The following is a 26383-nucleotide window of genomic DNA, read 5'->3' as shown; positions in this document are numbered from 1 at the left end:
CATTTGTAAAATGGCTCCTTTCTGTTTCTTTGGGCACCAACCAATAATGTACCACCCTTGAACACAGTCCTTGCACTGTGGCCGTTCCAGCTGAGTATCCTGGGATTTGGGTGGATGCAGCACATGGGTGACCCAGTGCAGTGGGGAAGGAAGTGTTCCTGACACATCAGGCAGTGACTTTCAGGTCGCTGCCCTAATTCTTGGAGGAGTTTATACCTTCTGGTGTTGGCATCCTATTTCTAGAAGATATCTGTGGTATGAATAGGTACTAAAGTTAATAACAGAGATTAGTGAACTTAGAGGGCTCTATGAAGTGTCAAACTCAATTCCCTCAACAGTATGAACAGGGTTATCATCCATGTGTAATCAGAGATTTTGAGGCAGAGGTAAATTTTAAGGAAGAATTTGTCTGAGGATCAAATGGGTGGGAGTGGATAAGTTTGATCAATAGTCAGCTAAGGCTGTTGTCCTTGTTATGTGTTATTGGGGTCACTGTGCCCTCTTTGGGAGACAAAACAGAAAAAAAAAACCCTGTTAGGTATCCCACAGGAGCTGTGAGACATTCCTGACCAAGCTCAGCTCCTGTTTCTCTGCAGCAGGGTGCCACGGCCTCTCCTGCTCTGTGGTGCTGTGGAGTGGGTGCAGGTGGTTGCCCTGTTTTTTGGGCACCAGCTGTGCCCAGTGTGTGCCTCTGACAGTGCTGTACAGCTGTGGCAGACGAATCTCATCTGCTCAGATCACAAGCTGGCACTAGTCCCACCAGAAGGCCCAAGCTTGCTGCCCCTGATTTACAGAGCTCACAGGACAGTCTGTTCAGAACCTCAGCTATATCTGAAAATATCACTCTGTAATGTCTAAATGCCAAAGAGAAAAAAAGGATAAACTGCCAAGAGGCCTAGATTCTTTAAAGGAACAAGGCTGGCAGTGTAACTCTTTTACTGACAGAGTCCTGCAGAAATAAGGTGGTTGCACTGGAGGAGCTGAACTGACCAGCCTGTAAATCGGACAGGACCTGCCAGCACTGTCAGCTGAGTTAATGCCCAGGGGTACAGTAAGGAAGATCCACTGTTACTGTTGCCTTTCTGTCAGAGTCACAGAGTAGACAAGTAATAATGTCTTCATTCAGTATAAAAATACTGTTCCATTAATTGAAATAACAGACTAGGACTGGGTTTGTCTGGAGGTAGAGAACAGAGATCTAGAGCCGGGCCTCAGGCAGGGGTAGATATAATTTACTTACTGTTTGTGTTCCAGTGCTGTCATTTGCTGCACTCTAGGCTGACTGGCTGGGATTAATTTATGATCCTTTCTTGCTACTTCTCCATTGCCCACCAGCGCTGCAGATCAGATGATCTATCAATTGCCACAAGAATCACTTCTTGTGTCTTTTACCTGTCTTCACTCCTGATTCTCTAAAGCAAACTTTACTTTTAGCTGCTGCTTCATCTCCTGCATCTTTTTTGCTCAGTCAGCCAAAGCCTTCTATTCTAGCAGGTCCCAAAGGCGTGCTTTCTTAATTCCCTGGTAAATTTTGAAATGAATCCCCAGCTGGTACCAGTCACTGGGCTGAATGTAGGTGTGCTGATTAGCTGCTGTGACAACTCTGTCTAATTAGCTGAGTTGGTTTCTCCTTCTCAGAGTACCCAAAAGAGATGTTTGGCTCAAGGTTTTATTAAGGTGAACTAGGAGTTAATTATTATGCAGAAGGGGTTGAAGACTGATCAGCCTCTGATCTAGCTCAACAGCCTTAATTAATGGAGGCAGTAGAGGCCTCATGTTTCAGGAGCGACAGTACAATCACTAGAGTTGTCCACTTGTCCCTCTCTGTTTCCCTGTAGAATAAGATTCCTTTACCTGCTCACCTTTGCTCAGCCCTCAGAAAATACATTTGAGCTTGAGCAGTTCATGCTCAGACAAAAAAAGTGACAACAGGCATTTTACCTTGGCTGTCCATTATTTTCTTGGATAGCTGAGCAACATCATATTTGGGAATAGAGGCTTCAGTTAAATATCTCCTTCCTTGGGAATAGAAACTCAATGAAGAACTGGGATCTAATCCACAGAAATTTCCCAAAGAACTGTAAATACCTGGAATGCAAAAGTGGGGATGGATACAAGTGTTTCACAGTGCTAAGATTAGCCTTATTTCCACTTTCTGGCCAATAAGAAATCCCAGCATTGGTGGTTCCATCTGTTCTGCAGGATTTGGTTATGTTCCTGAGTCTGGGCCTCAATGCAGTTAGTGTTCTTCTATGCTTTTCAACAAGGCTGAAGAGATTTGGTCATATACTCTTTTTCTTTTGGTGTCTGTACACCACTGGGATGAAAAGTGTACCTGGTATGTGCAAAGGTAGAAGAGTTCAGGGTGAGTTTCTTTTTTTGGTAGCAGTGGGTTCAGTGTGTGGTGTTGCCAGAAGGAATTTTGGAGTGTGCAGTTTCTTTCCCACCTACTGTCCTGCATCAGTGACCAAGCAGTCAAGCCACTCTTGGAACACCAGTAACCTTCTTTTCTGGCTACCTTTTTACAGGGTTTGGGATTGTTTGTCCAACTTGGATGCGTTACTGATGGATTTTCTGGGTGGTTTGAACTAGTTTGGGTTGTAACACATTTCTTCTGCAGACACAATTGCTTCCTCTCCGGCAGGTTAAAGCTCTTCCTCTGCCTCATTCTGTCAATGTCCCTTAATGGTCCTTAAGGGCCATTTAAGAGGTAGCTTTTCCTGAGCCAAGTTTTCTTGTTTCCTCTGTTCTCTTCAGGAGCAGCTTCTCCCATCTATCTCATCTTTTTGAAGATCATCTATCTCACCATTTTGAAATGTCCTGTATAAAAACTGTTAGCAGCTCAGGAATCCAATAAAACACAGTTTTTTAACTGTTAATAACTTCAGGATTTTTTCCATTAAGTTTTAACATGAAGTAAGATGCTAAATAAAATCAAAGGAGTTTTATTTAATTCTCTCAACAGTTCTGCTCTACTCTCATAAATAAAACATTCTCACAAAAAGACACTTATTTTAATATATTCTCACACTGCCACCCAGGCTGAGTTCCTTGACTCTCAGCAACCTCACACAGTGTTGATAACTTCATGGGACCACTGCTGTGCTGCGTGTGGATGAGTCAGCTTTCCATTTTCACAGTAGCTTTAGTTTTTCTTGCAAACACACATTTCTCCTAAAAAATTCTGGCTAACTTTCTGAGGTTTGTCATGGTCCTCCCTCAGAGCCACAGTTGTCTCCACTGTCATGTTCAACCACTGTTTACCATCACCTGACATAACTGGTTCCAGGTGCAGGGGCTTTCCTTGCAGAACCTCCTCTTTGCACATTTTGTTTGCTCATTGTTTGTAATGAAGTTAAAAGAGCAAATCCAGTCTCAGCTGCACCCTATACCTGATTTTTTTGCTGATAGTTGAGATTATCCAGGTTATTCCTTTTCCTTCCCTCCTTTGAACCAGTAAATTTTGCTACACTGGAAATGTGCAGAATTTCATTTTTATTTTAATGAACTGCTGCTGGGAGAGTCCTTCCCTGTTTGAACCCAATCACTTTGTCAGCTTGATTAGTCAAATTGCTGGTGAATCTATTGCTCTTCTCCATAATCATGAGTACAGTTGCATTATGAAACATCTTTCTCTGTCCTACACACAAGCAGAGTTCAAAGGGGTGAAGGAGACCACTACCCCCAATAATCAGTAGTACAGTGGCTGAGAGAGCTCTCTTCAGATGGAGGATGCTCCTAAATTGAAGTTTTGTCTGAGAATGGCTGCATCTCAATGTTTGCCTTGCTGTAAAGGAGGATTTGCTTGGAACTAATTTCAGTCTATTGGAGGTTGCTGCAGTAACAGCCCCAGCTGTTGTTCTAATGCTCAGAGATGCATCAGTGCTTTAGCTGACTGTTCTGCTGAGTGCTGTCCTCTCTTTCCAACAAAACCTGGACCTCTCACGTCTCAGAACTAAAAAAAATCTGCTCCTTCTGATGTTCTGCAAGGAAATTCCATTCAGGAAAAGGTTTGCTTTGGCAGGTTGGCATTTTCTAAAGTGAAAAAATGTCTGAAGCATTTCTAAGTGGTCCTGTGAATGACTGAATTGAATTTCAGTTTTATCCCCGAATTTTCAAACATTGTGTTTCTGTGTGTATAGCTTTGTTTTTTGTTTTATTGTAGTTTTATTGGTTCTTGTTATTTTTGTTGGTTTTTTTTTTTTTTCCCAACCACTCTTTCTAGGCAGAAGCACAAACCTTTGAAGTAATGAAGATTGTTCAGGAAGTGTGACAGCACAAATGTCAAAAACACTCTTCGAGGCTTCTCCAGGACTCCTGAATAACTTGGGAGTTGTCAGTGGAAATTTATACCACAATGAACTTACTTAGCTGTCTGGACAAACTTACTTGGCTGTCTAGAAAAACAGAATTTCTGTTTTACAAGGAATTTTGCATTTTGGAAACTAGTAAAACCTGATAGTAAAATAGACTGTGAAACCTGTCACTAAATAGATGATGTCATTCAGCCAGGTCCTAGAAAGGTTGGACAGGTCCCTGGAGGAGATTTTGATTTTATTCAGAAACTGTCACCTGATGGAGAACATCCTTAGGGAAAATTTATTTTCAATGAAAAAGATCTACTAGGACATACTACATTCCTGTATTGGTGCCACAGGTTACAGGCTGTGCTTTTCTGTTGATAGTGAAAGGCTCATCAACAATGTTGGGGTACCACAAGATCTGATGCCACTGTGTTCTCTAAAGGGTTCACATGCTACAAGCACAAGCTGATTTCTTGGGTTTCCTTTGTGATGATGGCAGCTGTCACCTGCTGCAGTGTGCATGGAACTGGGCTACTGCTGAGAGTGCCACTGAGACAGCACTGCAGGTATTGCCTCTCTGCTTACTGTGCTGCTCCCCTGGAAAGCCCAAATGTCTCTGGCAGGCACAGGAACAATAACAACAACAAATCCTCGTGGCATGCACACCCAGTAACCCCTCTCTCACACAGAAAGCTGCTCCCACTGCATTCCTGTTGCTGCAGCAATTAGAAATAAGAAATCTGACTTGTCAAGGACTTGGCCAAACTGCCCCAGCTCTGCCTTCCCTACTTTCTGTGGGATGGTCTGGCCCCAGATGTTGAGCAGTGGGGCAGGAATATTTCAGTTTCACCCACGTATCTGAGCAGTCCTTGGGCTGTCTGTGTGGGGAGGCATCAGTGAACCTTCTCTTTCGGGTGCCTGACTTTTGCTGCCTCTCTTTTGCTTGACATGCCTCTCTTGAAGCCAGCCTGGAAAGTGTTTGCAGTTGAAGCAAGTGGAGCAAATTCTAATTTGTCTGGAATGGGTCCTCCTGTTAAATGTTAAACTGACCTTTTCAAGAGAAATTTACTTGATAGTGCTAAGTGAAGCCCTGCTTTAAGCTAAACCTGTCACTACAACATGATTAAAATCACTTAAATGTACATCAGTTGCACATATTATTAATGGAAATTGAAATCAGCCTAAATGGTAACCATAAATTTTAAATCAGGGGGAAGAGGATGGAGATAGAAAAACTCATACATGATGTGAAGGTTAAAGTGCCTTATTCACCCAAAAATTAGATGAGCTGAACAGAGAACTTTATTCTGAAGGAGTGAAAAATCACAGATGCTTTTTCCATGTATTTACAGTCCTCCAATTCTCACCTATTGAAAAGGGAAATTTAGTCCATTTTTATCAGGAATTCAACCTGTGAAGACGTGGAAGGATCGTTCACAGTTGTCTGGTCTTGTTTCACCTGCCACAGGACTTTACCCAACACATGATGAGATTTCTGAGTGTGGGGCAGGTGGTGAAGGGGTGGGTGTAGGTAGGGCTGAAAGGGGGGCTGGGGCATCCTGTGATCCGTGAATGTCTGCTCCCACTTGAGCTGCCCATTTCAAGCCTTGTACCTGTTCTTGCCTCCTTCCCTTCCCCACCACCCAGAGTCACAGCTCCAGTGTTTGGCTACCCTAGCAATTGTTACTTAAAGTGTCTGTTCTAATTGGGCACTAATAAATCAATACTGAATTGAAAACCTTCCACTTACAGTCATTTTTCAGTGACTTTCTATCACACAGCAGGACAGGACTTGGCAACCATCTCCCAGAGAAATGTCCAGGGACTTATGAAGGTCCTTTTTGAGGGTATAATCTTTATGTAGCTGTGTGACCTTGGCCATTCCAACTGCAAATTGAACCTTTTGTAATTAATAACTATTCTTCTACCAGCCTTGACTTTCACACAGGTGAAATTAGCATGGCTTTTTCCAGCTGTTTTGGGACATTGGGGGTTTATAGGGCTTTTGTGGTCAAGTGTGGAGTTTGGTTAGCAAAGCTGAAAGTTTTTGAGCCTATTAGAAGAAACACCTTTATTAAGGGCATTGGTGGTGGCTGAGGATGACAGGTTTGTTATAAGAAGGTGGGAAGAATTTTCAGGTACTGGGCTGAGTTCCTGTTGGTAGCATTATTTTAATGACTAGATTGTATAATTAATGTCTTTATACACCCACATCTTTGGAAAAATCTTCCTTATCATTTTAATTCCAAATAAATTACAGATGGCTTTTGGGGTAAATAAGTCTTCTGGTGTTTTTTGTTTTTTTTTTTTTTTTTTTTTTGGTTGTTTAGGAATGTGGGTTGTGAGTAGTGGATTAATATGGCCCATCAGTAAGGATTTTAGTGTCAGGGACTCTTTTAAAGATGTTTCAATCTGCAGTCCTTATGTTCTCACAAACAGAAAATTTATTTAAAATAAGATGTTGTTGCAACACAGGGCAAAATAGTAACCTGATCTTGTGCAGGATGTTTCTTATGTGGAATTTACAGCCAGGCTTTAACTTACTTTTATCCTTTAAATTACTTTTATCTTTTACCACTAACATAAAAGCAAATCCCATTTTATCTGTAGCTGGTGCTGACTTAACGATGACTTTCAAAATCAAAGAACCCAAAGAGCTGAGCTCATTTCTAGACTGTCAGCCTGCAATTCCTCTCTGCCCAGATGCCAATGTATCAGTTTGCTAATAGACTGTTTGAACACCTCACCTTGACCACAGCTTGCTCTGTTCTTAACACACAGCACAGGCTCCTGGCCATTTTTTCTGCAGAGTGATAGGGAGCAGGCATTCTCCACAGGCCTGGAAAACAGTATTAATCTTCTGCTGTGTACTTTCATTTTATTTCCTGTAAAAATCCATCTTCTGCTACTGGAGTTGACCTAAGGTTAGATGTCGGAGGAACAAATTGCTGTCACCTGCTCCATACCCCAAGAGTAGCTATAAATAGGAAGCTTTATAACCCCACTGATCCTTGAGATACACAGTGATAAATATGCTTCTACCAACCAGAAGAAAAAAGTAAAGCTGCGTGGCTCTGGGTGTTTATTATTTGCAGCTAAAACAGATGGTAAAGCTGCATCACTCAAAATGCTTTAAAATGACGAACAGTAGCACTCATTGTATTTGTCTGCTTAAAAGCATTAATTAGTGATTCTTGGGTAGAGTGGTCCAGTAGCACAGCTTTTACATTCAGCAACAACAAATTCTTTCTTAGATCCTGTGATGTGCGAAGAGTCAAGCTAACAGCTTAGTGTGTTCACTGCTTGGACACAGAGAATGAATTGAAAACCTTTCCAGTAGAACAATTTTCTTCTGGGAAATGCAGCATTATTCAGATAAATCTTCTGCAATATTTTAAAAATGAAATCTTGACAGAAAATGTAGGAATAATCTGAAATGTAAAGTGTGTTTCATTTTGATTTTTCTCCTTGTTTCATTAGAGCTTTTTTTTTTTTTCCAGAAGGGTGTCAGCCAGACTGTGTTATAAAATATTAAATTGAATGGATAATGGTAACACTGGTATAAGTGAAATGAAACACTCTGAATTACTATTTTTTAAATTTAATCTCTTTCCCTCTTGTATTCTTACTCCATCCAGTTTTGGGAATAATGATATTTTAAAGCAAGGGGAAAAAAAATAGTATTGCCTAAGGGATGAGAATTGCATCTTCTAACTAGCTTTTGTATGAATTAATGCATGAAGCACATTTTAATCTGGTTTTAAAATGCTACAGGTCCTTGGGAGTTACTCCATTATAACAACTAAAGGGCTTGGACAGTGATTTTGACAATAATGTCTTGGCCTGTCTGGATCTTTTAAGCTTTCTAGCTGTTGATTTGCACTGGCAGGATAGAATGAAGATTGCATATTGTGTTGCAAATGCTTGGACGGTGCTAGCCAAAAAATCTTTTCTCTGGCTTTTAGTACATACCCTGCAGAAGATCTGCAATGCATTTATGGCACAGCAAAACTTCTCCTTACTCTTAATTGGAGGTGGGATAAAGTGGCTTTCTGGATGTATAATGTGGCTGTGATGCTAAGGCAGCTCTGCTGAACAAGTGTATTAAACTTTCTAACTGAGCTCAGCCTGCTGTGAGGGTTTTTTTAGCGAAGCTGCAGTGACCTCAATGTTATGATGGGGTGGGAAGTGTAGGACATGTATGGTTGTCTCATCTCCCTGATTAATGGAAAAGCTTCCTGTTGCTCTGCCCTCAAGCTACAAAATCCATTAACCACCCTTTGGGGTGCCTGAAATTTATTCTGGCCATTACTATCAATTAGAAAGTTAATAGCGTGATGATTGCTGGGCTCCAGTCCTAGCTATTTGTGTGATTTACACCAGACTGGGGTGAAAATGGGAAGAATCAACACTCAAGGAACCACTTTATGAGCAAGAATTTGGCATTAAGGGTGTGCTGATGTCAGTATGCCTCTGTAAACATATGGCAAGAAGAATCATAAGTCATTCTCAATCCTAATTTAAAAGGCAGCTTTTGATTTAAACATATGGAAGAATGACTTTAATATCCAGCTAGGCTGAGATTTGTTTTGTTGATGACCATAAGCCTTGAGTGAGGCGGGGCCTGTGGGAGTTGCAGTGTTGCAGTGTTCACTGCCCTGATGAAGGAAGGGCAGCAATTTGCATCCTACCCTGATTGTTTGTTTTGGTAAATGAGCTAGGTGGACAAGATCTTCCAGACTGGTGCTCTTCCACTTATATTCCACTGATCCCCCAAAATTCCCTTAAGGTAAGAAGGAAAAAGCCTGTTGTCAGTCAACTTTCATTCCTTTCTTCTTGGTCTCTCACTAAAAATGTTGTTGCAATGGCAAATGGAAGAGTATTGAACACCACTAATATGGATTTAGGGACAGAGAAAATGCTTGGATCATACACACCATCAGATGAATGCGCATCAGTAACCTGTCAGCTTTTTGGTATATATTTGATATTGTATTTTTGGTACATATTAATTAGCTGTAAAATATTAGTGGAGTTACTGGTCCTTCCCACATGCATCCAGGTGCTGTGGCACAAAATTACCCGTAAGAAGAGCAGGAGAGATGGCTCTGATGTTTCAGCCGGAGCACCACTTGAGCCAGCCTCTTGAGCCTTTCACTGAGAGGGTCAAGTGGAGGTCTTGCTTTGATGGCTTCTCCTTTGTTTCTCACTGCTGGTTTTCACCCAGCAGGGATTAGAACAGCTAAAGGCGTTGTCATTGCCAGCCTCCCTAGCTCTTGACTTCTGCTGCTTCAGTCAGGGAGGGACTGGAGATGAATCTTTGAGGCCACAGAGAGGTGAGAAGCTGAAAGAGAGTTTGAAGGGAAGGTTCTGGAAAGTCCCCCTCTCTGCTGCTCGGGCAATGGAGAGGAAACACCCAGTTCCTTCCCCTTAGGCAGTGGCAAACGCCAGCCTTGCTGGGAGTCTGGTAACCAGACAAAATAGGTGGTAACTCCACAGCTATTTTTCCAAAGTCCTCTGCTCTTGACATCCTATCCTCTTTTCCAGAGCTAATCATGCAAGTGGTCACTTAGCACAGCGAAGAGGGGTTCCAGAATGTAGCTGACCCCCAAAATGGGGGTCAAATAGCAAATAGTGAATTTATAGTCCACTCCTGTGAAACAGTGCCTTGGAAGCACTTCCAAAACAGAGTCCAGTCAAAAGCTCAGTAATTGTACAGCTGAAATAAAAATCTTTGTGTCTTGCATTCTGACAGCAAAGATCCTTCTGATTTCCTGGAAGAAATTGCTTCCAAGCAAGGGCAAATTGATCATTGAAGCTATCCAGTTCCAAGTTTGTGATGGTGCATCTACACCGTAAATAGTTTGAATTTACATGAGAGTGTGATCAGGATCTGATCTCTGATCAGCAGGCAGAGGATTTGGGAATCTGAGTATGGATTTTATCAACTGCCAGAATCTTCTGTTCTTGGCCTGCTGACATGAGAAACCATTGCACTGTGCAGGTACAGGGGGTTTACTGATCTAACGAGATGAGACGGACATCTAAAATTAGAGAAGCTGTAAAAGGGAGGAGGGGAAAAGTGCATCATTCCCATCTAATCCAAATTTGATCTTTTTTCAGGCTAAAATATTTGATGTTGCTTTTTTCTTTGGGTATCCAACCTTTATGTAGCAATGTCTCTGAAGCCTGAAGATAAAAAGCCCTTCTCCACAATAGAGTGGAATGTTACTTCTGCTATAAAAGGCAGTGGTATCAGAAACTGATGTTTAAAAAGTAATTTAATGACATCTTACAAGCATAGACTGTCTCTGTATTTTTTCACATGGAAGTTTGTTCTGAGCTATGCTGTTCCATGGCTAGTTTGGTAAGATAGGAGGATCTGAAGAGGAATTATGCAATGTCACATGTCACCAGAGCTAAAACAGATACATCTACATTGGGGTTTTAGCTTTACCTCATTATATTTTTGATTCTGTGCTATTGATTTTGTGTACCACAGACTATTTCTTCTTTAGGTTTTATTTTCCAGTGAATTTACCAGGTGTCTGCAAGAAGAAGCTGAGTGAACAACACAGATTTGTTTGTTCTAAGGCTTGTTCACCATGGCTTGTACATGTGTGATTGATCTCTGCAAAGAATGCTGTGCTTTAGCAGAATAGATATCAGCCAGTCTTGAGCAGTTCAGAGAGACAAGCTTTGCATCACTGCAAGGGCAGTGCAGATCAATTCAGGTGGATAATTCTGATCTCAGGACAAGAGTGCTTAAGCCTATTCAGCACCATTGTCCAAGCTTTCAGGTGATAAAAAAGCACTTACAAGACTTAGAGCCTCATGCTTGGGTAATTGCAGAGACTTTATGTCAACTTTCAGTCTTGCAGCCAGGTGGTGTGGTGTAACCCCAGCTGGCAGCCAGGCACCACCCAGGGCTCTCTCACTCCCCCCCTCCAACCCTAGTAGGATAGGGAGGAGAATCAGAAATAAAATCCTCAAACTCATCCCTTGAGACAAGAGAAGTTATTGAAACAAAGTAAAATGTAATAAATAAAGGGAGGGGGGGAGGGGGAGAGAGAGAGGTAACCCCCAAGAAAAATGAGTGATGCACAATACCATTGATCACCACTTGCTAACAGAGACCAAATTGCTCCTAGACTGCAATCAGCATTTCTTCCAGGTAACTTCTCCTGCTGATATAAACCTGACACGATGGTTAAAGTATCCCTTTGGCCAGTTTGGGTCAGCTGTCCTGGCTGTGCTTCCTCCCAGCTTTTTGCACTTTCTCACTGACACTAATCCTTGATTTAGCACAGGCCCCACGCGGCAACAACCAAAACGTTTGTGTGTTACCAGTGGTTTTCTCATGCTGAATCCAAAACAGAACACTGGACCAGCTGCTAAGGAGAAATGAGCTCTGTCTCAGCCAAAACCAGGATAATGGTTCTCATTTGTGTGCTGCCCTCATTATTAGGAGAATTCTTCTTTTCCCTGTCCTTGCTGCTGTCTAATGCTGTGCATTATGGTATTGGGTGGATTTGCTCTTCTGTCTTGTCCAACTGGGAACTCTTGCATCTTCATCATAATGGACCATTTCCTTTGCCTTTCATCTGACACAGATAAGAGTAAGAAATAACCTCACCCTGATTGCACCATTTCCTTTCATCCCGTACAACCTGTCTTGTCTCCTGTTGGAATATTCCCACCGTCCTCATCCCATGACTTCTGAAGCAATTGTTGACCTTGACACAGGAACAAGTATTCTCTGCTTCCATGGGTTGGTAACCTGAGTTGCTCTCCACTGAAACAGCATGGAATGCAAATTAGGCAAATTTACTTTTCTTGAACCATTACTTGGAGAGACAAGAAGCTCATCTTTGTGACTTACAAATGACATCTCATGGCCCTCTCACTCCCCTATATTCTTTCTGCCTGAACTGGGTAATATTTTGAAAAGTTATCCAATGCAATATTTAGAATGGGGATTGGATGATAACATATGAGCTGCTTTTCCTGCTTGTCACATCTTTAAATTATTTATAGCAATAATCAGCTGAATGTATTAAACCAAAAATTACAAGAAATTTTAGTGTGTAGGTTTCTGTTCATTTAGATTACTCCAAATAAAAGTTGATTGAAAATGAAGAGAATTGAATTACTTTAACTGATTATGCAGAGAAATGTCAATTTAATAGTTTCCTATTGATTCTTTGTAATTTTTTTTTACTCCCTCTCCAAGTCTTTTTGGTGGCTTCTGCAGGTGGGAAACTTTATTTTATGATGAGAAAATTCTTCCCATGAGTGGAAAAAAAAATACACATTTCATTAAACTCATAGAAATTTATGATTTAATTTTGTGTAAAACGTACAGCCACAGCTCAGATTGGAAGAAAATATTTTCAAAATGGAGGTTTGAATCTGTTCTAAAATGCCTGTTTAAACTGTTCTTAATTTCGTATTTCTTCATTTTGCCATTGCTAGCAAGACTTCTTCCAATCCTTATTTACACTCACAAAACTGTAGAAAATTTTAAACTGTCAGGATGGAATGGGAAGATGGTGGAGCCTGAGGGGACTTGAATTTGGCTCTGTCACAGACTTCCTTCAAATGCAGGATTAGTTATCTCGTCTTTCCCTCTGTTTACCCACCTAGACAGTGAGAAGAGTACTATTTGCCAGCCTGCTGAGGGCCTCATGAGAAAAAAGTAATCAGAAATGTGTTCACTTAGGGAGTGAGGCATGTGGGTCCCTTGAGTTTTGAAATACCTTATTTTTTGTTATGCTGGAGATGTCAGAAAATTTAATTTCAACCTGCCTGGATAAATGTGAAGTGTTTTAATGCTGTGACATGTGCAGTGCTGTTACAGATTTTTAAAGAAATGCTGATCAATTGTTTGGTTTGGCACTGCTGTCAGACCATTGCCCTCTTGAACCAAGATCTTACAATGAAGCTTTTTTCTACATGGAAATTTTGTCCAAGGACACAGGACTTACTGTGTTTACATCTTGCAATTGCTCTTCCAGGTGGAATTGTGAAACTCTATTCAAAATGTGTCAGTCTCCATGAGCTAAGCAAACAGATCCCATTAGAAATGTGAAAAGCCTTGGGGAATTATTTATACAATGAATTAAAATGACAGACAGTAGTGAGCAGTGTCTGGGTGAAGCAAGGTAATTTGCAAAGCACAAGTAACTTTCTATGAAAATAAAGAAGTAAATTAAAAACAAAAAAAGTTTCACCCTGAGAAACTGAGATCAGGCATCATTACTTTCTGGAAAACAATAGCAGGGTTGCACATGAAGGAGTTAAATCAAAAGAGGCATTAGACCAGAAGTGATATCTATCAATGCCTTGTGAAGGGCTTAACAGGAGGAACATGTGAACATAAATGGCCAGCTGTTGAAGAAGACTTTGACATTACTAGCTTTTTTGAAATATGGTGGTGTGGCAAAAATCAATGGGAAGCTTTACTACATGGCTATGAAACCAAAGTAAAGAGTTTCAGTTTAAGGGATGAAGGAATTGCACCTCAACCTTAAAGTCTCCCCAGAAAAAAAGAGTGCGAAAATCAACAACTATACAGTAGAGATTACAAACAGGCCTAAGACACTGCATACAGGAATACAAATTTGCTCCAGAATTACCAGCTCCAGTATTTTTTGCATTCAGACATGAAAGATCATTTTTTAATGTCTTAATTATTCCTTTATTCAAAAACATTTTCATTTGAAAGCCTTTTATAAGTGCAGCCTGTGGCTCTGCGGTTCTGCCTTCTGCGATCTGAAAGGCTTCTTTCCAAAAATCTGCTCTTGGAAGATTAATACGATAGCAACTGGCAAATCTTGTGCTCACCTGGCCATTCCCTTTGGAGGCAAACCAGGTGGCAAACTCAGTTATGTGTGAGGTTGGAACACGAGATCTAATAGTCATTGCTTAACTTAAAAACGCCTGGCTTGTGCCAGGGGTAAATCCATGTGCAGAAGGAGCACAAGGCCAGAGCTCATCTCTCACGCTGCTCCTGGTCAGACAGGCTGCCCTGCTCTGCTGCTCACAGACCTCAATTCAGGTGCTTCTGGTCCTGGCTGCCACTTGGAGCATGGTTAGAGCAGCAAATTAAACTGTGGAGGGAGGAGTGGGATCATGGTGTACCTGGAGGAAGCAGTCAAGTTAATATGTGAAAACCAGGCATAACTGGTGGGAAAAGGTGAAAAAAAAAAAGTAAATGGTGCCAATTAAAGTGATTGCTTCTTAATGATGTGTGTTAAAACAAGTAACTTAATCTGTTAACATGGGAAGAAAGCTGTGCTCAATAAGCAGGAGACATGAGACAGCTTAAAGTCTGCAAGTAATGTTTTTTCTTTTTTTCTCACTGAGTATTCCAGAAAGATCTTGATGCAAAAAAAAAATGCTCTCCTGACCAGATGATCAACTGTTCAATTCTTCAAGTCTTCAGCATTTTATATAAAATAACTACGAGCAACCTTAAATTTGTAAGAAAGAAGAAAACAACACCTTGCTAGGGAATTTATTTAATCTATATATTCAAACTGACACTACTCTGAATGTCAGTCTGTGCTTCTTGAGAAAGAAGAAAATTTCCATAGGGTTCATGTTACTGCTTGATTCAGAATGCCTGTTATAATTGTGAAATATTGGTAGGAATGGATTGAGATATATTCATGACAGTAGGTGGACTAATGGAATTCAGTGACTTTATTTAAAATGTGCAGGAGTTTATTATAATACTGTAATAGAAATGTCATTTACCCTGACGGGAGGAGAGGGAAAAGCCCTGTCAATGAATAATAATGAAGTTATTTAAATGTCAGCTTTCTTGCAAATAGTTTGCAAAACAGAAATTATTCTACTTGTTTCTAGTTCTGTTTTAATTTATTACTGGGAAGGCCAGAGCTTCAATCTCACAATTCTGGTACATTTTTATACTGTGAAATGAGCTAGTAATCATGAAAATATTTATCTTCTTGTATTGTCTTCCGCTTTACTGAAAAAATAGGGAGTTGGTTTTAAACAGCTACTGGTAAAATTTGGTATTTAATGATAGCAATTACAACTAATATGGTGAGACAAGTGTGATGTTCAGAATGGAATCTAAATACTTTTATTTTCTGAATGTTATTCTTCTACTGTCTTCTGCATTTCAGTGGCATCCACAATGTACCACTCCCATCCCCCTTCTCCCCCCAAACAATTTGAGACACCATTGCAGCACACATGTCTACACAAGACACAATAAAATAGGGCTTACTGTTCACTCATTTACATATAGTTCTTCCATTAGCTGTAGCTATTTAGAGGGCACAGTTTATTTTTGTGTTTTCAGCTCTGCAGATCCTAAACCCAGGGGTTTAGTGCTTTACAATGACTTCTCCAGGCATTTGCTTGCTCATGTTATACAGATGGACTAAAACTGATTTCGCTGTGCTGAACTTCAGAGGAGCAGTCTTCCACACAAAATGTGGAGATGGTGATTGCTTCATATCCTTTCCCCTTCAGATAACTGGGATTGAATTTGTTGATCCTACTCTGTCATTAATGCCTACACCCTGCTGAGGTGCATCTGTCTTTTGCAGCTCTTCCAGGTTAGGCTGGCTTCTTGGGCCATTCAATGGCTGATGTGTTTTTATGGGTTAGGAGTCTCATGCTGCTTTATACACCCATTTAATAAGACAAAGCTTGTTATGTAGGCTGCTAATCAGTGCCTGCTTGTATACATATGCATATATATATATATATATATATATATATAAGGAATAAGACAAATGCAGGTTGGTGGTATGCCTGGGTTAGGTCCCAAGAGAGACTTCCCATGTATGCAGTGTTTCCTTTGATATAATTCTTTTTTCCCAGTGCACTGCAAATGTTTATATTACCATTTCTATGTGTTAAAACACTTATGGATGCCTATCTGCTCTTGTATATATAACATTTTCCCCCTCTCCCCCCTGCCCATGTTAAAATTAAGGGTAATTTTAAAGTGGTACAAAAGAAAAAACTGGATGGGAAGGTAGAAGGAGTAGCTATTGTCAGTTTAGAACACAATAATAAGAGTAAGATCTAATAGTAGCTCCTTTGATAGCTCTTGAATTTGTTCATCTGAAAAAAAAAATGATGTTTTTCTAAGATTTTAAATCTTTGGGTTTCTTTTATGGATGTTGACAGAATCACACGCTTCCGTCTGTATAGAGTGTTACCTGTAAATAAAGCTGTGAATGCAAAACAATTGCCTAGAGATTTGAAGTAAGAAGTGATTGGCAATTCTGAGATTACCATTTGCAATAGGCTGTTGACATAATTCTGCTTGTGTTGTGGCAGGGGTACTGGCTGCTTTTCTTGAACAATTTCAAAGCAAATTTTATGTCTTAGATTTTCTTTGCTCCTATCCCCTTTTGAAGGATCCCATTTTGAATTCATTGTCGCTGGTATAAGAAAAAGCAGCATTATTTTGTTAATATATTTTTCCAAACGCAGCATGTCAGATTTAGTCCTTACTATCTTTGCATGTCTTTGGCAGCTCAAACTTCACAAAGGGGTAGCTTTTGGGGTCAGGCAGAGAGCTGCAGAAATACTCATTTCTGTATAAGATGTGGTGGTGAGGTGGGGCAAGGTAACAAAGAGAAGCTGCTGTCCTTGGCCAGGCTGTGATCCTGCTGTGGATCCCCTCACCCAGATGCTGGAGCATCTCTGAAATATTTGGTAACACTAACAACCAGCACACTATCCTACTCCTCAATCCTCTGAGGAAATAGCTCAGTTAGTTTATATGTGCTCCTGAGAGAGATGACCTTATAAAGGGAAAGATAAGTCAGCAGCTGAGAATCTGACGTTAATGTTCTAAACACCAAAGGTCATACATGCACACAGGAGGGTGTGTGTTTATTGGAGGGAAGGAGAAATCTAAAGACATAAATCATAGGGAAGTTTTTATATGAGCAGGCAGATATGTGCAAAGGCTTCTATGAAGTTCCTAAATAGAAAGACTTAACTTTAATGCAGATTCATGTTTTAATGCAATTCATCTTTCATGGATAAAACCCTTGGTGGCTGCTTTCTTGTTTTATTCATGCAAAATCTGAAAATTGCAAAATCTGAAATCCCAGAAGCTATAATATGAATGTAGGTATGGTTTTTGATTCAGAAATGTTCCACCCTCCGTATTCCACAAAAAAAAAAAAAAAAAAAAAAAAAAAAAAAAAAAAAGCATTAAAGGTCTTAAATGCCTTTGTGAATTTAGCCATTCTTGCCCTGATAGGAGAGAACCTGCAAATAATGAGTGCCAAGATTTTACTTCAGAATGTCTGGCCTTGGAGTTCTTAGCAAAAGGGAAAATTCATATTACTGCTTGCAAGTGAACATTTGTACATGTTACAGATGAGATACAGGAATATGTTATGCTTTTGAATGTCTGTTACCCAGATATTTGTTCCTTTCTGCAATTTATGGATGCCAGCTCTACTGGGCTGGGCTGATTATCTAAATCCCTGGGATACTGGGACAGAATTCAGGCAAGCATGAGCTGCATAATGAACAAAACCTCTGCTGATGATTGATCTTGGTTCCAGTCACGTGTTAAGAGTAACTCCTACAGGAACACTGGACAGTCTTGTTTGTTCACAGTTTTTGTTCTTCCCCAAGACATGTAGTTGGTGTTTTTATGGGCAACCCTCATTTCAGGAATATTTTACTTTCTCTACTCAATGGAAGCTTTTAAAGCAAGAATAATGTGACCATCCTTTCTGCTAGTCAGTGTCAGAGAAGGTTCTTTGGAATATTCTGAGATGAGCCATCTTAACAAAATCAGTCCAAGCTTGGAGTATATGATGAATTGATAACCTTGGTCTCTTGCTGTCTGCTTTTTGGCATTTCTGACAATCATTATCTTCTGTATGCAGAATGTATCCTTTCTTATTGTGCATGTTTAAGATGCTTTGGGAAGATGCTGGTTAAATTTTCCTAATCTAATTTAAATGCAAATTATAAACACGCACATGATGTTGTGTGTGTATAATTAAGTATCATTATATACTACATGAATCATTGAAAAAGCTCTGGAGAGCCATTCTGCTATTTAAAGCATGACTTATATTGAAAAGCTGCCAAGTGACTTGTGGTTTTGTGATGAAGTGTTTGTACTTATAAGAATCTCTCTTGAATTGTAGGTCAACAGATTATGGGACAACATATGAGAAACTGAATGATAAAGTTGGTCTGAAGACTATTTTGAGCTACTTGTATGTTTGCCCAACAAACAAACGTAAGGTAGGTGACCATGTGTTGGCTCATTTTACCCTTATGATGCTATTTCTGCCCTGGAGAGAGCTCTTCTAATTTCCTCAATATCTGTGTCAGTTTAAGTAGCAGGAATCTCTCTTTCACTCTTATCTTGAAAAAAAATGTGTTATTTACTAAAATTGTCCCACCTATACCACTTAGCAGTAATACTTGAGGGAAGGATGGCCATGGACAGGTGCTGTGCATGTGATTGTTTGCTTACTTTCTGGATGGTGTTGATTTTGTTCTCTGGAAGAGAGAGAGACTTGTTAAAATGGCAGAAATGCATCTACAGTGACCAGATTGTATGTAACATTATTTGTCTTTTAAGTGCTCCCAAAGGTGAACTGAACAGGATTTGACAAATTCCTGCAGAGAAAATGCCTTCAAAGCCCAGAAGGTTTTAATCATTCAGACACCCTAGTGACTAACACTTTACTATGAATTTATAATGCTGACATATTCATGAATGGAATCTGGATGCCTTTTTTCAAATACATTTTTGACAAAATTTTTCGTTTTCTGTTCCTTGTTTCGTAGTCCTTGAGTCACTACAGGCAAAACTGAATTGCATTGGCAGTAAATGTTAGTAGACTCACCTCTAAAGGAGGCTGGGTGTATTTGGGTAGCTGAAGTTACTATAATGCTGTTCTCACTATACTGAAACAATTATGTGTTCTTCAAGAGAGACTGTGAAAGGAAGAAGGAGCTGTCCTAACCAGAAAGAACAGTGCTTAGCAGTTTAAATTGCAATTAAATGGCCCCAAATTAGTGGAGAGATGTCATCTCATTGATACTGACCCTTAAGAAGATGTGAAGCTCTTCTCCAGGAGCTGAAGAATGAAATGATCAGATCACTTAAATGTCCTTCAGCAAACCAGCTGATGTGCAGGCTGGCACTGAGATCCTTCATCACCTCTGGCTGCATCCTGCACCCTCCCACTCCCTGCCCTTCTCTGCCACCCTTGTTTGTGTAGCCATCTGGTGAGCTGGATCCAGGGCTGACCTGCCTGAAAAATAATCCTTTTCCAGCTCAACAGCTACGTAGATGGAAGGAAAAGGCTTTCAGGCAGAAGTGTGGAACTATCTTTTCTGGCAGAAGTGTGCTGTAAAAGTTGGCCTATAGTCAATATGATCCAGTGCCAGAGGAAAGCTGCAACACCTGGGATGAGAGAACCTAGGTAATGGTCTGGTGGAAAGATTCAATTTTTCAAAGTTTATTTTAGCAAAGCAGAGTTAGACTTGCAGGGAGAAATTCTGGAGGCCCTCCTTGTGCTGTCTGTTTCAGTAGAACATCAGGCCATTCCATCAATAAACATTTAATTTTAGACACCCAAGTACTCTCCTGAGGCTCAGAAGGGCACAGGATATGTCCACACTAAGAATACTTTTACAGGGAAAGCAAAAATACTGAAGATGATGGTCTTTATTATACCTGCTGTGGAATGGAAAGCTGTAGAAAACATATTTCAAAATTTTGCCACCAAGGAAAAATCTACGGCCCCTAGGACCTGATCCCCTCTCCTCCCCTGAAACTCTGATAACACTTTCAGAAACTCTGCCCACTTCGAAAATTGCATTGTTTCACTAATGTGGGCTGGGTGGATAGCTACAGAAATACTTATAAAATTTAGGAATCAACTCCTCTAAACTCCATGAGTTTTATAAAATCTGTGCCCTTCATGTCAAGGGTTTATACACTTGCAGTTAGTGTAGTGTAGTTAGTGCAGCAGTGCCCTGCCACTGTTGCAGGGCAAATGCTAACAGTGTGTTTTCCCTAAATATTATTGTATGCAGTGATTTCTCAGACTAGAGCTGCAGCCTTCGGTGTCCTTTGTTCCACAAGGCCTTCCTTAGCAGAGAGAAAAGGCTTCTTCAGGAGTGGAAAAGAAAATGGTGCATTTTTCATCTTCAAGTTGTTAGATGAGAGACCTTGCTACAGCAGTGATCCGTGAGGGGGGTCAGCATGTACTTAACTTACTGAAGTTGCCTTGTTTTGGAAAAAAAACATTATTTTAGCACATATTTTACTTTTAGGAGTAGTTCCATTGAAACAGAAGGTAAATTTTGAACTTAGCTGACTCAGGACTGATTGCTTGTAATGAAAAAAAGCAAGTATTCCATTTATGTAAGTCTTGTCTCTGCAAAGCAGAGCAGTTAGAATAGTGAATGGTAGAATGCATGTAATTGGATTTATTAAAATAATTGATAGATTTGTTCATGAATTTCTGATTATTTTCACATTCTGGAAATGAACAAAAAACATCATGTTGAATAAATTGTTTGTTGTAATTTATTTGCTCTTCTCCATCTAGAAAAAAAATGGGTCTATAAATACACAATATTTGCAGAGCTTCCCACAGCCCATGCATGCCAATTTATTTCTAAAAGCTTTTGACTTCCAATTCATGTCTCTTTATTGAACAAAATTAAATCCTTTAACCAGACATTGCAGGCTATGTCATATTGCAAAAGGATGCTTGGGAAAAAAAATTAGAACAAAGTCAATCATTATTTACAATTTACACTGATGACCTATTGCTGTTGCTTGGCATTTTTCTGAATTACAATATTTTCCAAAGGAAATTACAGAAAGTGGTTACTAACATAGTGATGTATAAGTCGTGGCAAAGAGAAGTGGAAATATTTTTTAGTTTTCTTTCCTTTTACTGAATTACTGTGCTACCTGGTCGTATGACAGATGACAACGATCAGGGGGTAAAAAATGTACCACATGGATCTTGCCAAAGACACAGAGCCTGTTTGAGTGTTTGTCAACAAGTCTCCAGAAGAGATATGTGCAATGTGCAGTAAATCCCTAGGCTAAGGTATGTCAACATTGGTTTATTTGTTAGGTTCATAGAGCCTTCTGTGATGAGAAAGAAAATTATTTGAATGCTTCTACATGAAGAAATACTGTTAGGGAATAATGCTGATGGGTTACAAACTAAACCAAAATATAAATCCAGGTAGATACCTTGAAATTCTGTTTTCACAGAAGTGTGTTGTTCATTTTCCTAGAAACTCACATGCCCTAAGCATTGCAGTATTTCTCTATAAAAACCTTTCAGATAGGTTGTTTTTACTCATTGCATGGAAAATCATAGGCATAGACATGTAAAAAGTGAATGGGTCATGGTGGGGACTCAAGGATTTGTTTAACTGGAGGTTTCTCTGACTCAGGATGTGCTGCTGGCTGATTTAGATGCTGTATCCTTGTAGGAAGCACACTGGTTCCTGCAAAGAGACAGTTTGTGCAGCCCATTCGTTTTGTACTTTTGAGCCCCTTGTATCTGTGTATCTTCAGTTAATTACCAAATGCTGGGTGATAGTATCTGCCAGTGACTTTTATGCTATTAATAGGACTAGTGCATCAGATGTTTCCTGTGGCTTTGCATTTTTGTGGTAGTGTTTGTTTGTTTGTTTGTTTTATTCTTTCTCTCCCTTTCCACAGGCCTGCCTTGATTTTTTTTTGCTTTATTCCTCCAACTGTTCAGATTTTAATTGCTGTGTGGAACAGTGTTACCTTGTTTTTTCTCTCTTTAAAGATGAATGGATTACAGATGCCTTCATTTTTCTTAATATTCACTGCTTGTGTTTATCACCTTTATCACAGTGTGTTAAGCATTGTCCTGTTGAGTGTGTAGCACCAAGATAGCAGATATTTATTGTAAATAAAATTGCTTGAGTTTCAATGCTGGCTAGATCCCCAACTGCTTCAAATTTATTTATATTAATGAGTTTTAAATGAAAGGAAATTAAAGGAATGACAGCCTAGCCTTCTGTTCTTTCCAGCATTGGCTGGTGGTTCTGCACAGAACAGTTGGCAGAAGTTTCTATTAGTCAAGACAGTAGAAAATTTGACTGATTGCTACCTTCTATCCTGTGGTATTAGGAAAGTTGATTTGCTTTAGGGAAGTTCTGTTTCTGAAATGTGAACTGCCCCTCTTGTATAAAGGGTAAGACCTGGGGCTGTGTGCTTTGCACTCTTCTAAGGGGTGTGGAAAATGTCCACAGAGGGGAACAGTTCCACCTGGCATTGCTGCTTCTCAGGAGTCTGCTTATCTTCAGTTGCTAAAAACAGTTAGGGAACACTTCTAAAAATTCTATTTCTGACCCGTCTCACTATGGAAGCTTTCAGAACTCTGATGTGAGGGCAGGTGTTGATTTTTTCAAGGAAAAACAGTTATTTCTGGCCATGTCCTCCTTGTAGCCTCTGTAAATCTTGGTGTGCAGGCTGTCAGTTTGTAGTGGAGAGGTTAGAGCTCCGCAGAGCTCTGGGCACACCTCACTGTGGACTAAGTCAATCCTGTGGTGGTCAAGGGATGGCATCCTTAGCAAACTGGGCACATGGGAAACCAGCCTCTGTCAGTCATGCCCGTAGCACGTTGTGTGATTGCAGTCCACTATTGCTGAGATAAAAGCAATTATTTTCTTGTCTCCTCTTTTTATTTGGAAGGAAAGGTCCTTGTTAGCTCTAGGCTGTGAGTCCAGCCTTCAAAGAGACAGTCATAAGAGACCAAAAAAAGCATATGTGAATGGCTGGAATTGTTTGGGGGTTTTTTGGTCAGTGTTTTATTGCATTTGGGTTTGTGTGGTTTTCTTTTTTTCTTTTTTTTTCTTTTTGTTGCTTTATTTTTTTTAAATGTTGTAGTGAACAGAAGATTTCAAGGAGGTGTTTATTGAGAATGTTTTTATACCTTTTTAAAGGGAGGAACCACCTTGTCCTGCAGCATTTTGGAGATCAAAACATAATTTTTTTCAAATGGAAACTTCTGTTTGGATTAAATGTGTATAACACAGGATGGTGCATGAAATGTCTCCTACCTTATGGCCACAATTAATGATTCTTTATGGCCTCATAATTTGCTTCAAGAGAGTATTTTTTTTCTAAATACAGTGGCCTAAATCTGTTTCATCCAGCAGTTTGAGCTAAAGATTCCACCTCATCTTAAAAGGGTTGAAGTCCTGAACCTACAAGAGATCTTGGGCTGCAGGGGTGGTTCAGTGGTTAACACTGTACACATGCAAACAGTTCACTACCCATGGGAAGAAGGATGTGTCACACTGAGAATTAAGAAGTCTTTAATTTTCTGCAGTTCAGCAATAATGATGGATTAAGTCGACTGCTTTATTAGCCTCTGGTGATGGTAGCTGGAAAATCTGATAATCTTGGGATGTCCTTGGGTTAATGCAATTACAGTTTTCACTTTTGTTTGTAATACCTGTAGATTCAAGAGTAATTCTAGCTGTGAACCAGATAAACAAGTATAGACTTTACTTCCATTTCAGAAGACTGTCTTTTCTGCCTCCCATCTCACATGCAAACAAGGATAACTTTTTACTGGTTTAGGAAGGTGGACTGTTGCTCACATCTGTTGGATATGATCTGGCAGTTGGGTGATGTCTCTGGAGTCAGTGAAGATGCGTCGCTGTAAAGCTGGTGCTGTCTTTAATACCGAGTTCTTTGGGAAACAAATAATTAACAATCATCTGGTCCATATTAACAAACTGAAGGCAGAGCCTCATCTTTCAAAGTGAATATTTTTACTTTTGAAGAGTTTGGCAGCTTCTGCTACCAAACTTTCTGGCTCATGACTACAGTACATGACAGCTCTCACAACAGCCATTACACACAAAGCCCTTGCCATTACTCTATATCCATATCTCCTCTTGGATATAAAGTGAAATCAAAGCTCATTTATTCCACTTCTGCTCTTGTAAGCCTATCAAATATAGTGGCAGGTTTGACATTTCCTCACTCAAAGCAGAACTGCAGCATGCCTTGTATCTCACAGAAGTCTCCAAGGGCACGCTGAGTGATGAAACTAATGATAGGGAGGTATAAGCCACAGAATTCAACTTTAGAGTTTCAAAAGTGTTCTTTCCCTTCTGAGCCTGTTCCCTGTTTTCTGCAAACTGGACAATTAAAATTTATGCAAGATAATCTCTTCTTGAATGTCCTTCAATTCTTTCATCCCTTTTTAATTCCACTGTGATTTACCAAATACTCTGGAACAGATGATATTCCTTTTGGCAAGGAAGGAAACACGCCAGCAGCTTAGAGAGCACAGGAGCAGTGTGTTGTCAGTTGCAGGCCGTATACAGGCAGCCGGGATTGATGGCAGAGCAAGAACAGACCTGTCTTACTTTCAAACTTGTAGCTCCATCCATTTCCATAAGTAAGACAGGCTGTTTAAACCAGGAAGAAAGCCAGATGCCATAATATTGATTTTTTTTTCCCCTATGAAAAACTGATCCCAAGTAGTTGAAAGTCAGTTTGTTCTGTGTCCCATAAAGTTGGGCTGAAAATATGTACAGCAGGGTTTTTTTCCGTTACCTTCTGTCTTTTGAGGTATTAAAGATACATAACTAAATCTCTCTTATCTCCTTTCCCTGCTGTGTCATGGTAGGAACATCCTTTTTTTGGTCATGAAATTTGGAAGTTGTCTTCGTACTATGTATCTTCAGAAGTTCACCTTCAAGGGAAAAAGAGCATGATACTGTGGCATAACCATAAAATGGCTGTTTTGTGGCACTTTGGAAATGATAATGTAAAAAACCCAAAGTGTTGTCTGAATGTTGGCCACTCAGCCCTCCCTTGCTAGGCCTGCAGCAAAGTACTATCTGTTCATTAGCAGATAGTGTGATCTGTAGGGTATATTTGCCAGCAGATTATTGCAACTGCTCACTCCTGCAGTCTAGATATGTGTTTATGCAGAAATGAATGATGAAATGACAGGACACTCGAGGGTTTTGCCTTCTGTCTAGCTGTGCTTTTGGAGTACAGGGAGAAGAAAGTGAAGAAAATAAACAAGAAAAATACTATTGATTATGAAACTTCTGATTGATAAGTGCTAGTCAATGCAGAGAGAGGGGAGTGATGGCAAAGATTAATGGATGCAATTAGAAAGCCATCTACTGCTAAGAAAATGTGGAATTTGGCTTGTATGCAAATAACATGAGAACTAGAGACCAACAAGTGATGACTCGTATATCAAATTGAGAGTAAGAGGTCCTTGAGGAAACAGCCAAGCTTTGTGGAGAAAATGGGAATAATTAAGTGGCTGATATGAAAAAGATATTGCAAAAACCATGAATGGCCTTCTCCTTTTGGTGCTACTTAGTGAAAGGCTTAGGTTTCTTGTTGCAAGGACAAAGAAAAGTTTTCCAGAGCCAGAATAATAATGATAATAAAAAAAGGAGTAAAATTTAACACAAAACAGAGAATTCAAGGGTCAAAACTGACTGAAAATAAGGCACTGTAATCTGTATCTTTTCTGTTGTGCCTTTTGATTTCCATCTCTCCACCTCTTTCTCAATAGCAGTCAAAAAAGGAATTAAAATATTAAGGAAAGGCATATAACTTGGGGAGCAAGGAAATACAATGCTTATCACACATCTGTGAGAGCAATGGCACAGGGAGGCTGTGGATGGGGATAAAGAGAATTAATTCTATTTCTGTCTGCCACGACGTGGCTTTCAGATGGGCATGGGTCTCCCACAAATTTGCAAAAATTCCGTTTTTCTGTGGAGGAATCTCTTCTTCCATGTTCAGAAGTACTGAAATGTGGTCAGTGTTTCTGTAAAGGTAAATATTTTAGGGATAAGTGAGAGCAAAGTAGAGAAAGCTGTTGAGCAAGCAGAGCAATGACAATGGCAATCATTGGAGGCAGCGCTGAGGGTGGTGTTGAGGGTGACAGTAACCAAACAAACCAAAATACGTTCACAAAGAACCATCAGAGGAGTTCTTGCTATGTATTCTCATTCAGTGGATCCAACCCTAGACCACTGTT

The 26383-nt window shown here is 39.9% G+C and overlaps 1 protein-coding gene across 3 annotated transcripts in view; it reads left to right on the top strand.

Moving 5' to 3' along the window:
• LOC100226716 (VPS10 domain-containing receptor SorCS1) overlaps nucleotides 1–26383 on the top strand; it is a 258047-nt gene that overhangs the window by 97551 nt on the left and 134113 nt on the right. For all 3 annotated transcript variants that reach the window (XM_030276370.4, XM_041717188.2, XM_030276368.4), the window contains exon 3: nucleotides 18476–18575. In XM_030276370.4, coding sequence (XP_030132230.4) covers nucleotides 18476–18575 — 100 coding nt within the window. The remainder of the gene's footprint in view (nucleotides 1–18475; nucleotides 18576–26383) is intronic.

This window comes from Taeniopygia guttata, chromosome 6 (genome assembly GCF_048771995.1).
Source record: "Taeniopygia guttata chromosome 6, bTaeGut7.mat, whole genome shotgun sequence".
In the NCBI taxonomy this organism is placed as follows: Eukaryota; Metazoa; Chordata; class Aves; order Passeriformes; family Estrildidae; genus Taeniopygia; species Taeniopygia guttata.
The sequence above is the reverse complement of the archived record's forward strand: the minus strand, read 5'-3'. Positions and strand labels throughout refer to the sequence as shown.